Consider the following 12,009-nt stretch of genomic DNA (forward strand, 5'->3'; position numbering starts at 1 on the left):
GGAAAGGGAAGGAGGGTGTTGGAAGGGTTATAGCTGAAAAGACTGGTGTTGAGTTGATCACTAGTAAGTAGACGAGGGTTCGTTTCAGTATTCTATTATTCTTTGGTTGGAATTCTCCATGATAAAATATTTTAATAAAGGAACTTCTCTGAAAATGGCTTATGTGGAACTTGCTGCTGTATAGGTTCAAGATGCGTTGAGAAACTCTAAATATGAAGCACATAGAACTGGTTAACGTGCACTCCAGTTTGGGGGCTCATTGCAGTGTCACCATCAGAGATGCCTGCTTGTTCTCCAAATCCAAGCGAGGCCCCCCCCCCCCCAAACCTCTCCTGGATCCTACAGCTTCCTTCACAGCGCATACCAGAGCCATCATTTTACCTCCACTGGGTGATTTTGTTAACATCCTACACTCTGCCTCTGAGACAGAATGGCCTGAGAAAGTGCATGCTCAAAGTTTTCAGAAAAGATCCCTCTGTGCTAAAAGGTGTATGTGACCCTTTGGAGGACCTACATAGCCATCACTGTATGTGTGGGTGGGGAGGAACTTCCCATGTTGCTTTATAAAGTCTTGAGCCGTTTGAACTTTTTACATCCAGCTTCCTCACTTTTATATCTTTAAATCTAATTTATAAAAAGCTGAAAGGGAAAGTACCTATGGGCCAGCTCTCATCCCAAGAGAGGGCCTCCCTGCTTTCAAAGTCTTGGACATGCCCACCCACAGCGTGGGATGGACAGAAGTGGACGAGCCCTTCCTCCACCAAGCGAGATGTGTACCCTAGCCTCACAGGACCAGAAAAGGCAAGAGTGTAGGCCAAGACCACTCTGGTGGGCATGTTATCACAGCTTGTCAGCCTGTCCCTCCCAGGCAGGGACGTCGTGGGGGGCCTGGGGCAATAGGGTTGGGGGTAGAGGAAGCCTCTGCTGTCTACACCCAATGAGGTCATTCCCACTTTCCAGTCCTTGGCCGTTGAAGTGAAAATGATGAGCTGAAAAACCACATGCAATAAACAAGAAGGAGCAGCCAACAAAATCTCTTAAAATCTCAGAAATGTTCAATAAACATTTGCAGAGCGAGAAAATAAATAACATCACGAAGGAGCCAGCAGCTCCCTTCTCCCCTCGTGTGATTCGGGTTCAGGGTGCATGTGTCTCCAGGCAAGTCACATGTCTTGAAGGCAGGCTGGTCCCAGCTCTCTGAAGGCTGCCAGCAACTGTGGGCTTCTCCCTCCCCCGGCAGGTCCCCCACGCCCTCACTGGACCGCTCCTGCCCTTGGAGGGCCCTCCAGCTTCATTGCTTCTCTCCATCCTGGCTCCCTTCCTAGACCAGCTGCCCAGAGCCTTGGTTCCTCTCCTCTGCTCACAGGAGCCGCTTTGCCAGCCAGCCAGCCAGCCAGCCAGCCAGCCAGCCGGCCAGAGCCCCTCACCAACCATGCCACTGAGGGCCAACAGCTGGGAACCTGGGCTCATCCCCAGCTGGGTCTGGTCAGCTTGGCGGCCAACAGGAAAACCCAGGGCCTCCGGGAGCTCTAGGGGGAGGTGGCTCGATCCCAGCCCCGGCTGCCAGACGATGCCAGCCTGTCCACTTGACAGAAAAACACACGCTGGCCGCCTGCCCCGGGGTGTTTCCAGAAGAGAAATTTAATCTAATTTACATACTTCTAGGTACATCGATAACCAAAATGTGGCCACTGAAAAAAGTTAAAAGATCAATCAGCTCCCGGTCTCTAGCTGGCCCAGGATTGCAAAATAAAAAGATCCACGTTCCTTATTCTCTACACAAAACGCGTTTTTAAAAAAGTGAAAGGTCTAGGGAGCTATACATAGAAAGCAACAGTGAAAAGGAGGAGGGGAGTGGGGGTGGGGGAGGAGAGTCCCATCCCCACCCCCTCCTGGGCCCCAGAGCCCCCCAAGGCTCTGGGGGGCCTTGACATGGCAGGAGGCAGCTGTCAGCTCTGAGCTCTTCCAGGCTGGGAAGGCCCCTCTGGGGGGGTGGGGGGCGGCCAACAAGGATTTCCGTGGCATCATGGGCTCAGTGGGGGGCTCCCAGGCCCCAGCAGGCCCTCAGAGGGAGCGTGCCTTCCCCTGAGCAAGCACCGTGGCATGATGTGGTCGTTTGACTCAGGATCTGGGGGGCTAGGGCAAATCCTGGGTCTCACGAGGTGCGTGCGTGCGTGCACGTGTGCCTGTGTGTGCGTGCATGTATGTATGTGTGTGTCTGTGTCTGTGTCTGCGTGTGCGTGTGTGAGAGGATATTCACAGGGGCAAGAGGGAACCAGGGCAGGGGTCTTTGGGGTCTTTGCAAATGGCCACGGATGGCGAACATAGCCCCGCCTGGCTGCCAGATGCGGGGGAGCGCTGGCCTTCCTCCCCTTGACCAGATCAGCTGCCACCACAAGAGACCTGGCCTCTGCCCCTGCTGGACCAGGTGGGCGTGGGCTGAAGGAAGATGCGCTGTGTGTGGCCCCAGAGCCCTCGGGCTGGGGGAAGGGCCACTAGCTGGCTCCTGGCGCCCCGGCTGTAGTGTGCCCGGCCCCCAAGGGGTGCCGGTTTGAGGTTTTGGCTTGCTCCTTTGGAAACGGAAAAGAAAGAGGGAGGACAGGGTGGAACAGACGGAGGAGAAAGAGAAGACAGAGGTGGCACGAGAGGGAATTTGGAATGCTTCTGTGTCAGGGCGCCTCTGCCGCCGCTGTCTGTGCCTGCGGGGCCCGGGGTTCCTCGGGTGGGGGGTCCGCTTTGGAGAAATTCATCTCCAGGATGTGCCGCTGTAAGTGCCGCACCCACTCCTCCTGGATGGAGAGGGGCCCCTGGAACTCCACGTCACAGAACCTGTGGGGGAACAGAGGGGAGGCCGAAGTGCAGCCCAGCCCATGTGCCCGGGCGTCAGGCACACCCGCCACGGCTCGCTGTGCACGGTGCAGGCCCAGGGCTTCAGGGAAGGGGCCCTTCACGGACGGCTTCCTCTACCCACCCCTGGATGATGGCAGGGTCCCCTACAGACCCTCATCATCTCTAGGCTCAGGGAAGTCTGCTGGCTCTGATGCTGCAAAGGGCCATCGGGCTTCCATGGCCCCTCTGCCGTCTGACTGAAACACATGAGCTGAGAGGACAGAGACCCCAGAGCAGCAGACCCTGCCCTGCCAGGCCCCAAGACAGAAGGATGGCAGCTGGGGAAAGGGGGTCAGGCACTAACTCACACCCACCCTGCTCGGGCACCCACCTCCCCAATTCCTTATGCCTGAGGTCCCATGGGAGGCCTCTCAGAACAGGGGCCCAGGACCTGAGCCTGTGATGCCATAGACTTGGGTTCGAATCTTACTTCTGACTTGGCCTATGTGGCCTGAGGCCACCTTAAGTGTCAGACCCAGTTTCCTGGCTTCTGATGGATGCCTGGACTTTGATAAAAATGAACTAAGACCTTCATCTGTCTTAATCAGACAAGCACTTGTCGAGTGCTTACCATGTGGCAGGCATAGTTCACGTGTTTCATAAATACTCAACTGTTTAAACTTCATGACAAATCTATTAGGTAGGTCTGTTGTCAACCCCCTTATATACATGGGAGCATTGAGGTTTGGAGCAGGAAGCCCTTGCCCAAGGCCACTACACTGATTAGGTGTCAGAGCCAGTTCTGGAAACCAGGTCTCGTTGGCTACAAACCTCAGGGACCCAGCCTAATGCTCTGAGGTGACGCTCTCTGTTAAGAATCCCTTAGCCTGGGTCCAGCCATGCTCTGAGGCAGTCCTTAAAGCTACATCTCCTGACTGCCACCAACCCCTGTGCTGTTCAGAGGTTCTGGGTGACTAAGCCCCAGGTGGGTGGTCTTTCTCCCCCGCTGCCCCAGGGGGCCACGTACCTGCACTTGAGGGTGTAGATGTTGCCAACAAACTTGACCAGTGATGTCTGGGGGGGCCGGGGTACCAGGGAGGGGACCGGCCGGACCCGGGGTGGGGGTTGCCGCACCTCCTCCAGCTTCTGCTGTAGATCACTGGCCTCTTCACCCCCCCGGACCGCAGAGGCATCTGGAGGGCGGGCTTGTCGGCGCTCAAATTCTGAGGCAGGGAAAGGTACGGGGAGGGACAAGACATAAGCCAGAGGGCAAGAGCCCCGGGAAGGCTGGTTCCTGCCTTCAACAAGCATGGTGTGAAGGCTGTGGGGAACTGTAGGACAGGCCAGGACAGTTGGTCACTGGATGCTGCCTGGGCCTGGGGGAGGAGTGGGGAGGGGGGAAGAGTTGGGATGGTGGCCGGATGGGTGAACGGGTGAGCAACTGGGGAAGTGACTAAGGGCAGGTGCCCCTCGCCCTCAAAACCCCCTCCCACCAGCACTCACTGTTGATGTTCTGCCGCTGGTGCTCCTCAGCCTTCACAGTGCCTGGCGGGCTGGCTGCCAGAGGCCGCTCACCACTGTCAGCTGCCCGTCCAGCCTCAGGCCCTGGCTCACCCCCAGCACTGCGGCCCACCACAGCCAGGCCCCCGGGTGCCAGCCCTAGGGGCGGCCGCTTGTCACTGTCACGGCCATGGCCAGCACTGCGGAACTTCTTGGTGAACGGGCGGCCGCCCTGGATGTAGCTGCGGTAGGCCCCCACCTTCTGGGGCCGGTGCTTGATCCACTCGCTCAGTGTCTCAATGGGTGAGCCGTTTACACACCACTCGGTCACGCCAAACTGCCGCAGGTGCGCCCGCGCGTGGCTGGCCAGGGCCTTGCGGTTTTCGAAGTAAAGGCCACACAGCTCACAGCAGGCCTCGGTGGCTGCAGGCAGAGGGGGTGCTGCTGAGCCCCAGCCCAAAGGCAACCAGAGTGCCCAGAAGGCCCTGCCCAGGTCAGGAGTCAGTCCCACCTCCCACCGGGGCCTCGCCATGGGCCCCTGCCGGGGGTCAGTGTGTGCACAGCACTGCTGGGCCCTGTGGGCCCCGGCAGGTGCCCTCCCAGGACCCTGCCACTGGCTGCTTACAGGAATGGGAAGTCTTCTCATGGAGGGTCTTTGCCTTGAAGGGCAGTTCAGTCTGGATGTAGGTCTTGGCCTTGACCTCTGCTGGGAGGAGGCGGTCCTCCTGCAGGGGCCGCTTGGCTGCCACTGAGCCCAGGTAGCCAGTGGCTGTGGCCTTGGCACCGGTGATGGGCGCCAAGCTGAGCTCTCGAGGAACTTGGGCCGGCCCAGCTCCTGGTTTGCCTGGGCGGCCAGCCATTGGCGCCAGCGGCAGGGGGGCCTGCACAGGCCCTGGAGCAGCCGTGGGGGGCCCATCCTCAGCCAAGGCGGGGGCCAGGTCTCCAGCGGGCGGCTCTTTCTTGATGAGGCACGGTTTGGACTTCTTCTTGAGGATCTCCCGCAGCGTGTCGATGGGCGAGCCGTTGACAGACCACTCGGTCACGCCCATCTGCCGCAGGTGGGAGCGCGCATGGCTCGACAGGCCCTTGCGGTTCTCGAAGAACTCACCGCAGAACTCACAGCGGATGTCACGTACAGGCTCTGCCCGGGACGCTGCAGGGGGTCCAGGGTGGGGGGAAGGGGAGGAGACGGAGGGGGCGGCTGCGGCGGGAAGCCTCCAAGCTCAAGGCTAGTGTTAACTGTCCCGTCCATACAGCCCCAGACCCAAATGACCCACTCCCTCATCCACTTCCAGGGGCCCCTGTGTACATCCAGCCCTTCTGCCTGCTCTGTCACCTCAAATCCTAGCTGGCTTCAAGATGATCCCCTGTGACATCATGAAGCAGTGAGAGCAAGCGCTTCGTTGATCCTGGGCTCAGAGGCCAGCTTGGCTGTGACCTCCTTAATGTTACGCTGGGCTACGCTGGGCAAACCACTTCCCCTCTGAGCCTCAGTTTCCTCCTTTGCAAAATACAGATGGAAACTTCCACCTTGAGGGAGCAGTTCAAAGCACATGGCACACAGCTGGTAATGAAATGCACAGAAGCACTAAGAGAGAGAGGCCTGGACCATCCTCACCTGCTCAGTACATGACTCCGCCAACTGGAGCAGAAAGAACACGGTGACATGCACAGTATGACTACTATATACATACCAGGCACCGTGCTAGGTGCCTTATACCACTTTGGAACTATACAGAGCTTGGACCATGCTTATCTTCATTTCCAGAAAGAAGACACTTGCCCAAGGTCACATATTGCTAGACTGCTGAGCGCTTAACTTGAACCTGACTCCGCATGTCAAGCACTTAGCAACCAGGAATGTCAGAAAGACCGTTCAGATGCCCACTCAGAGTGCCTAGACTCCTGCCGGTGGAAGACATCTCGAACTGACCCCTGTCATCTTTCTCCCCAGAAATCTGGTTGGCAGACACTACCAATCAACTAAAGATGGCCCCAGAGATAAAAATCTTTTTGCCATCATCGAATGGCACAATTCTGCCTCCCCAGAGTGGATGAAAGAGCATCAAGAAGCAGCTCAGCTGGGATCTGCACAGCAAGAATGCACAGCTAACCCCTTGTCCTCCAGACCTGTGTATCCTCCCTTCCATTTCTACCGTGGGCGCTTTGGGTACCCATGAAGTGCTGGGATGAGGGTGGGGAGGGGGCCCGGGGAGACCCCTCTACCTGTTTTCACTGCCCTGCCCCGGGGTCACACTTACACAGGTTCAGGGGGGCCATGTCTTCCCGCGGTGCCGCCCAGGGACCCTCGGATGGGTGAGGCTCCCCATGAAGGGCCCCTGGCAGCATCTCCCGTTTGATCTCCACCCGCATTTGTTCAGGCTTCAGCTTCTTGGGCAGGGAGGGTGCGGCCAGGCCTGGGAACATCTTCCGGGCCGTGGGAGGAGGAGAGGCAGTAGGTGAGTGGCCTAGGGGGCTGCCTGGTGGCGGTGGCAACTTCTTGGCCAGGGGTGAGAGGTGAAGGTCTGCGGGGCTGCGGGCTTCCAGCGAGCTGCCAGGACCTCCGCTGCCCATCACCTTGGCCAGGGCTTTCGGGCTGGGCCCTGGTGGGTTAGGGGGGCCACCAGGCCGGGACTGGGTCCGTCTCTTGAGGATCTCCCGTAGTGTGTCAATGGGCGAGCCGTTGACATACCACTCGGTCACGCCCATCTGCCGCAGGTGGGAGCGTGCGTGACTCGACAGGCCCTTGCGGTTCTCGAAGAACTCACCGCAGAACTCACAGCGGATGTCTCGAGCTGGCTCTGGGCCCGAGGCTGCAGCAGGAGAAAGGAGTAATTACCATCGTGGGCACCATCAGCATCGTCGCCTGTGGGTCTCCTGGTCGGCTGGGCATGGGCAGCAGCACGCCCACAGGCTGGGGTGGTGGTGGAGGGCAGGTGCAAGCGAGGGAACTGAGCGGGGTGGGGACCAGACACTCAGCAGGAGCGAGGGGAGGCTCCAGAGAGCGCATGGGCCCTTGGTCCTGGCAGAGAAGGATGGAACTAAGACTCCACGGCTCTGCGGGTCCCAACAAGGACAGGGGGCAAGAGGGCAGGAAGTAGCAGCCTAAGTGCCAAATGCCATCCAGACCAGGGGCAACCACGGGCACTTTCCACACCAAAAGGTAGCACCCCACCCTTGGCCTTCATTCTCAGGGAAGGTCACAGGCACGGAGGTCAAAGGCCAGGAGAAAAGGCCTAGCAGCCAACTGCCAGCAAGATCTCTGGGCAGAACCAGCCCACTGCCAAGGGCCCCTGTCTACTCCCTGCCCCAGCAGGAAAGGAGTAGGGAGGGGGCTGCGACCCCCCCGGGAGGGGCTCCAGGGCCCGCAGGGAGGAGGGAGCGGCTGAAGCGAGAACCTACAGAGGTTGAGAGGAGACGGCTCCACATCAGAGGCCCAGAAAATGCCGGCGGCTGCGGCGGCCGAGAGGTCCTGCTTCCCCCAGGGGCTGGCCGTACCCGCGGCCTTCAGCTTGGCCTTCTTGGCCGGCGGTGGGGGGGGGGAGCAAGGAGAGGGCCGCAGAGGTGGGAGGAGGCCGCCCCAGCTGGGCCAGGGTGCCGCGCCCGGGTGGGAGGCGGATCTGGACGCCGTCCCTCCTGATGAGCCCGTGGAGCACGTCTATGGGGGATCCCTTGGCGTCCGGGTCGCTGACGCCCAGGTGGCGCAGGTGGGCGCGGGCGTGGCTGGACAGGCCCTTGCGGGTCTCAAACCAGGCACCGCACAGCTGGCAGTCCAGCTCTCTGCCCCCGTCACTATCTAAAGCTGCGGAGACAAAACACAGGGGGGGCGTTCACGGCCGCCACCTTGGCCGGCCCTGGGGGACTGAGGCAAGAAGACCTGGTGTGATTCAAGGCTGCCCAGGCCATTCGGGGTCCAAGACTTGTGCCGCAGATTTTTTTTAAGAGGTTTTGGGAAACAGAAAGTCCTGTTCCCTGCCTAGCCCTTTGGCATCAAGGTGAGTGTGGAGAGCTTAAGAACATGGGGTGGAGAGGCGTGGCCAAATTCCAGTGGTACAATCTGATGCTCCCAGGCCCTCTTCCCTGGGACCCCAGCTTTGGGAGCTGTATGGGTGCAAAGCAGGGGCCCCACCCAGCTGCCAAGCATCATACAGCAAAGGGCAGACCTGCTCAGGGCCTTGCTCCTGAAAGCACAGCAGACAATGGAAGCAGCTTCATCAGAACATGAGGTGCCAACTGGGGTGCCCTGTTGGGCAGGGGGCTAGACCCTGGGCTCACCCTCAGACTCAAACACCAATGTGTGGGAAGGCCTGACTTCCTAAGGGACATCACGCTAAACCTGCTCACTGCACCTGGGGGGGGGGTGGGGGTCGGGGTGAGGGTGGGGTCTTCCCAAACCCTACTTTGCCAAGCCCGCAGGTAGCCCAGGAGGTGTGGCTCCACCTATGGGCACAGTTGAGGTGCCTTTGCACATGACAGCCAGGAAGATGTGAAGACAGGACCGACTACAGGACCACTTGCCTGCCTATAGGACCCAAGATCCCCCTCCTGGGAAGCCAGGCCCACAGGAGTTCTGGTTGCTTTCACTGCCCCAACCCTCAGGCTCAGAGGAGGTCAAGAGTGTCCCTGAGTGGCAAGGGTGACCCTGACAGGCTCAGCAGCCACAGTCAGGCCTCCAGGGGGAGGAACAGCAAAGTAAAGTGGGAGGCAGATGATAATATGCTGCATGGCCAGCCCAACAGGAGACACAGTGCTCTGACCAAAATTCTGACCCAATGGACCCAGGACGTAGGAGCTGCAGTCCCCATCGTCCCCACCCCGGGCTCTGCAGCCCTCCCGGTGCCAGGACCTCCCTCAGCTCCCAGGACCCGCACTCACTGAGGTTCAGGGGCCCTTCGTCCTCAGACTGGGGCCACTGTGCCTTTGGGGAGGCTGGCCGGGGGCTCAGGGACAGCTGGGGGCTCTTGTCCTCAGGATTCTTGGGCGTAGGGGAGCCCGTCAGGGCCAGTGATGCCTTCTTGAGGAGTGGGGAGTTGGGTGGGTGGGCCAAGCCTTTGGTGGAGAAGCCGGGTGGTGACTTGATGGCCTTGTTGACAGCAGGAGCATCCAAGGGTTTGGCCAGGGCAAGCAGGCCAGGCCGGGGAGCCCCAGCTACCACCTCCTTCGGTGAGTTGGACTTCTTGGACAGGCCTGGGGGCAACCCAAGGGGTGTGTCAGGCAGGCCCTTTTGTTTCACGAGCTCGTAGAGGAGGTCAATGGGGGCACCGCTGCTCTCCGATTCGGCCACCCCCAGCTGCCGCAGGTGGGAGCGCGCGTGGCTGGACAGGCCCTTGCGTGTCTCAAAGCAGGCACCGCAGACCTCGCAGGTGGTCAGGCTCTGGGCTGGAGGGCGAGATGAAGGCCACGAGAGCTGGCTGTGAGGCCCCTTGAGCCCTGCCCTCCCACTTCTCCCTCCCACCAAGGACCCCACTCACCCAGGTTCCCCGCAAGCCTCCCTGATCCTTAAAATGACCCTAATAAGGCAGGAATCAGCCTGTCCAGTTTGCAAACAAGGAAACTGAGTCTCAGAGAGGGAAGAGTTGTGCCCAAGGGCACACAGCAGGAGACAGAGCCCTCCGTGGTCCAGCCAATGGAACGCCTTTCAGATATCCAACATACCAGGGTGTCCTGGCAACAGGTGTTCACACAATTGCTGACCTGCCAGCTACACAGTTTCCAGAGCTGTCCCAGCCAGCCTCTGCAGCTCAACTCATGCCCCAGACACTGGGTTGGAGACCACAGCCACAGTCCCTGCGGTGCCCTGCACCCTCTTCTGCAGAGCCCTTCCTTATCCCTGCCTGTCTCCTTCTCTGCCTCCCTGCTCCCCAACTTCAATGACTCCAAGGACAGGCACCAGGTCTGTTCTGCTCCTCTCACATCCCTGGGGTCCGGCACAGTGCCTGTTACCACTCAATAATGATCTGAATGTCAACACACAGATGAGAAAATACCATGCAAAAGATCACACAGCTAACCAGGGCCAAAGTCAGCAAATGAACTGGGTCTGAGTGTGAGCTCATGAAAACCATGCTCTTTCTTTGGATGTCCCTCCCTCGCCCAGTGAGGGTACAGCTCAAGGCCATGCATGCCCAGGGCAACAGAAGCTCGAGAGAAGACAGCTAGATCTCTCCTCAGTGTCTTGAAGCGAAGAGAAAGCTGTTGACCCCGCACTAACCCCCAGACCCGAGGGTTCCCTATGAGCGTGACCAGCCTGACCAGCACCCCCACCTTGCCACCTGGGCCACTCACCCTTGAGATCTGGCAGTTCCTGCTTGCTGCCATGAGGAACCTCTGCAGCCACTTTGCTGCTCAGCCGATTGGCCACCTGCTCCAAGGGCCCAGGGACAGGCAGGCTCTTCTTGGGGAGCGGGGGGGAGCCCAAGTCCATGGCCACCATTGTGTTTTCCTCAGAACCCAAGCCTGTGAGGTTAGGAAGACAGGCTCAGCCCAGGCTGGGTGCGAGCTGTCTACCCCCGTAACACTGAGAGTGGCGGCATGGAGCCTTCTTCCTCATCCTCGGCAGCTGCTCTCACCCTGGGAGGCGACTCACCCCATGAAAACAGGGGCTCCATCCATAACCCCCAGCACCAGTAAGACCCAGGGATGTCAAGGCTGCCCACTGACAGCAGGGACTAGGAGCAGCTTCCACGCACCGGCACACAGACTGGTTGGGCAACACAGTGTAAGCAGAGACTCCCGTCCTAGAAGATCTGACAACAAATCTCTCTGGGCAGAACGTGTGCAGGGGAGCATGTCAGTCTTGGGGGCAGGTAGGTGGCAGTCAGAAGGGGAATCCAGTAAGAGAAGGCCAGGGTCAGAGGCCAGAGAAACAACAGAGAGGTGAGAAGCCAAGGACAGGAAGGAGGCTCCTCCAGAGGAGGCTCCCAGGACTTGGGAATCTGCACCAGACAAGACAGCTGGGGCTGCCGAGACAACTCAGGGCTCGGAAGTAGTCTACTTATCACAAGCTGAGGCCTAAGTGGGGGAAGGTGAGAACGGGGAGCCTCCACCAGCAGGGATCTGAATACGGACAGGAAAAGTGGGAATCACAGAACTTTGTGGGAAGTTTCCGGGACGTCCGGCCGGCCAGGAAGCTTCCCTGAATGAGCTGTGTATGAGAAGACGGAGTGGAAGGTATGTTTTCGTGGTCTAGTTTTTCAGAGAAGGGGGCCCGAGTGGCCCGCTGAGCCCCCAGGTTTAGCGTTCAGGGCATGGAGACAGCTCTGAGGATGAAGGAACTGTGTGTCAGATGGGGCTTTGAAGTCGTTCAGTGCTCTGAGCAGGAAGCCACGCAGGTCCCCTGCTCAGTCTGAGTCCTACGGAAGCAAGGAGAAGGCAGGCAGGGGAGGCCACCGGGGTACGGGACACCGAGGACTTTGTCAGAGTCGCCGGGTGGAGTGGGCGCGTCTGTCAGATAGTGTAGGGACCGTGTCTGAAGTGACTTGGAGTGGGCTTCCGCGCCGGAGGGACCGAGACTGAGGCGAGGGGTGCTCCCGGGGCTCCAAGGGGGACAGAGGACATCTGTCAGACGGGGCGAGGGTCCCACGGAGCGGCGGCGGAGAGTGTTTCTGAAGCCCGGGGCACTGCGAGCTCCGACAGGAGGCCCGGGGCCCGCGCGACCGGAGGGCCTGGGGGGGGAGGGGG

General features: G+C 59.6%; 1 protein-coding gene across 1 annotated transcript in view; it reads right to left on the bottom strand.

Moving 5' to 3' along the window:
• Positions 1-1,018: 1,018 nt before the first annotated feature.
• WIZ (WIZ zinc finger) overlaps positions 1,019-12,009 on the bottom strand; it is a 25,703-nt gene continuing 14,712 nt past the window's right edge. The window contains 9 exon segments of the mRNA XM_040444778.1: positions 1,019-2,829; positions 3,857-4,052; positions 4,333-4,752; positions 4,955-5,482; positions 6,591-7,142; positions 7,732-7,870; positions 7,872-8,131; positions 9,205-9,708; positions 10,615-10,785. Coding sequence (XP_040300712.1) covers positions 2,670-2,829; positions 3,857-4,052; positions 4,333-4,752; positions 4,955-5,482; positions 6,591-7,142; positions 7,732-7,870; positions 7,872-8,131; positions 9,205-9,708; positions 10,615-10,785 — 2,930 coding nt within the window. The 3' untranslated portion in view covers positions 1,019-2,669.

The sequence above is a fragment of the Herpailurus yagouaroundi genome, unplaced genomic scaffold, assembly GCF_014898765.1.
Source record: "Herpailurus yagouaroundi ecotype Mexico unplaced genomic scaffold, PumYag 193, whole genome shotgun sequence".
NCBI lineage: Eukaryota > Metazoa > Chordata > Mammalia > Carnivora > Felidae > Herpailurus > Herpailurus yagouaroundi.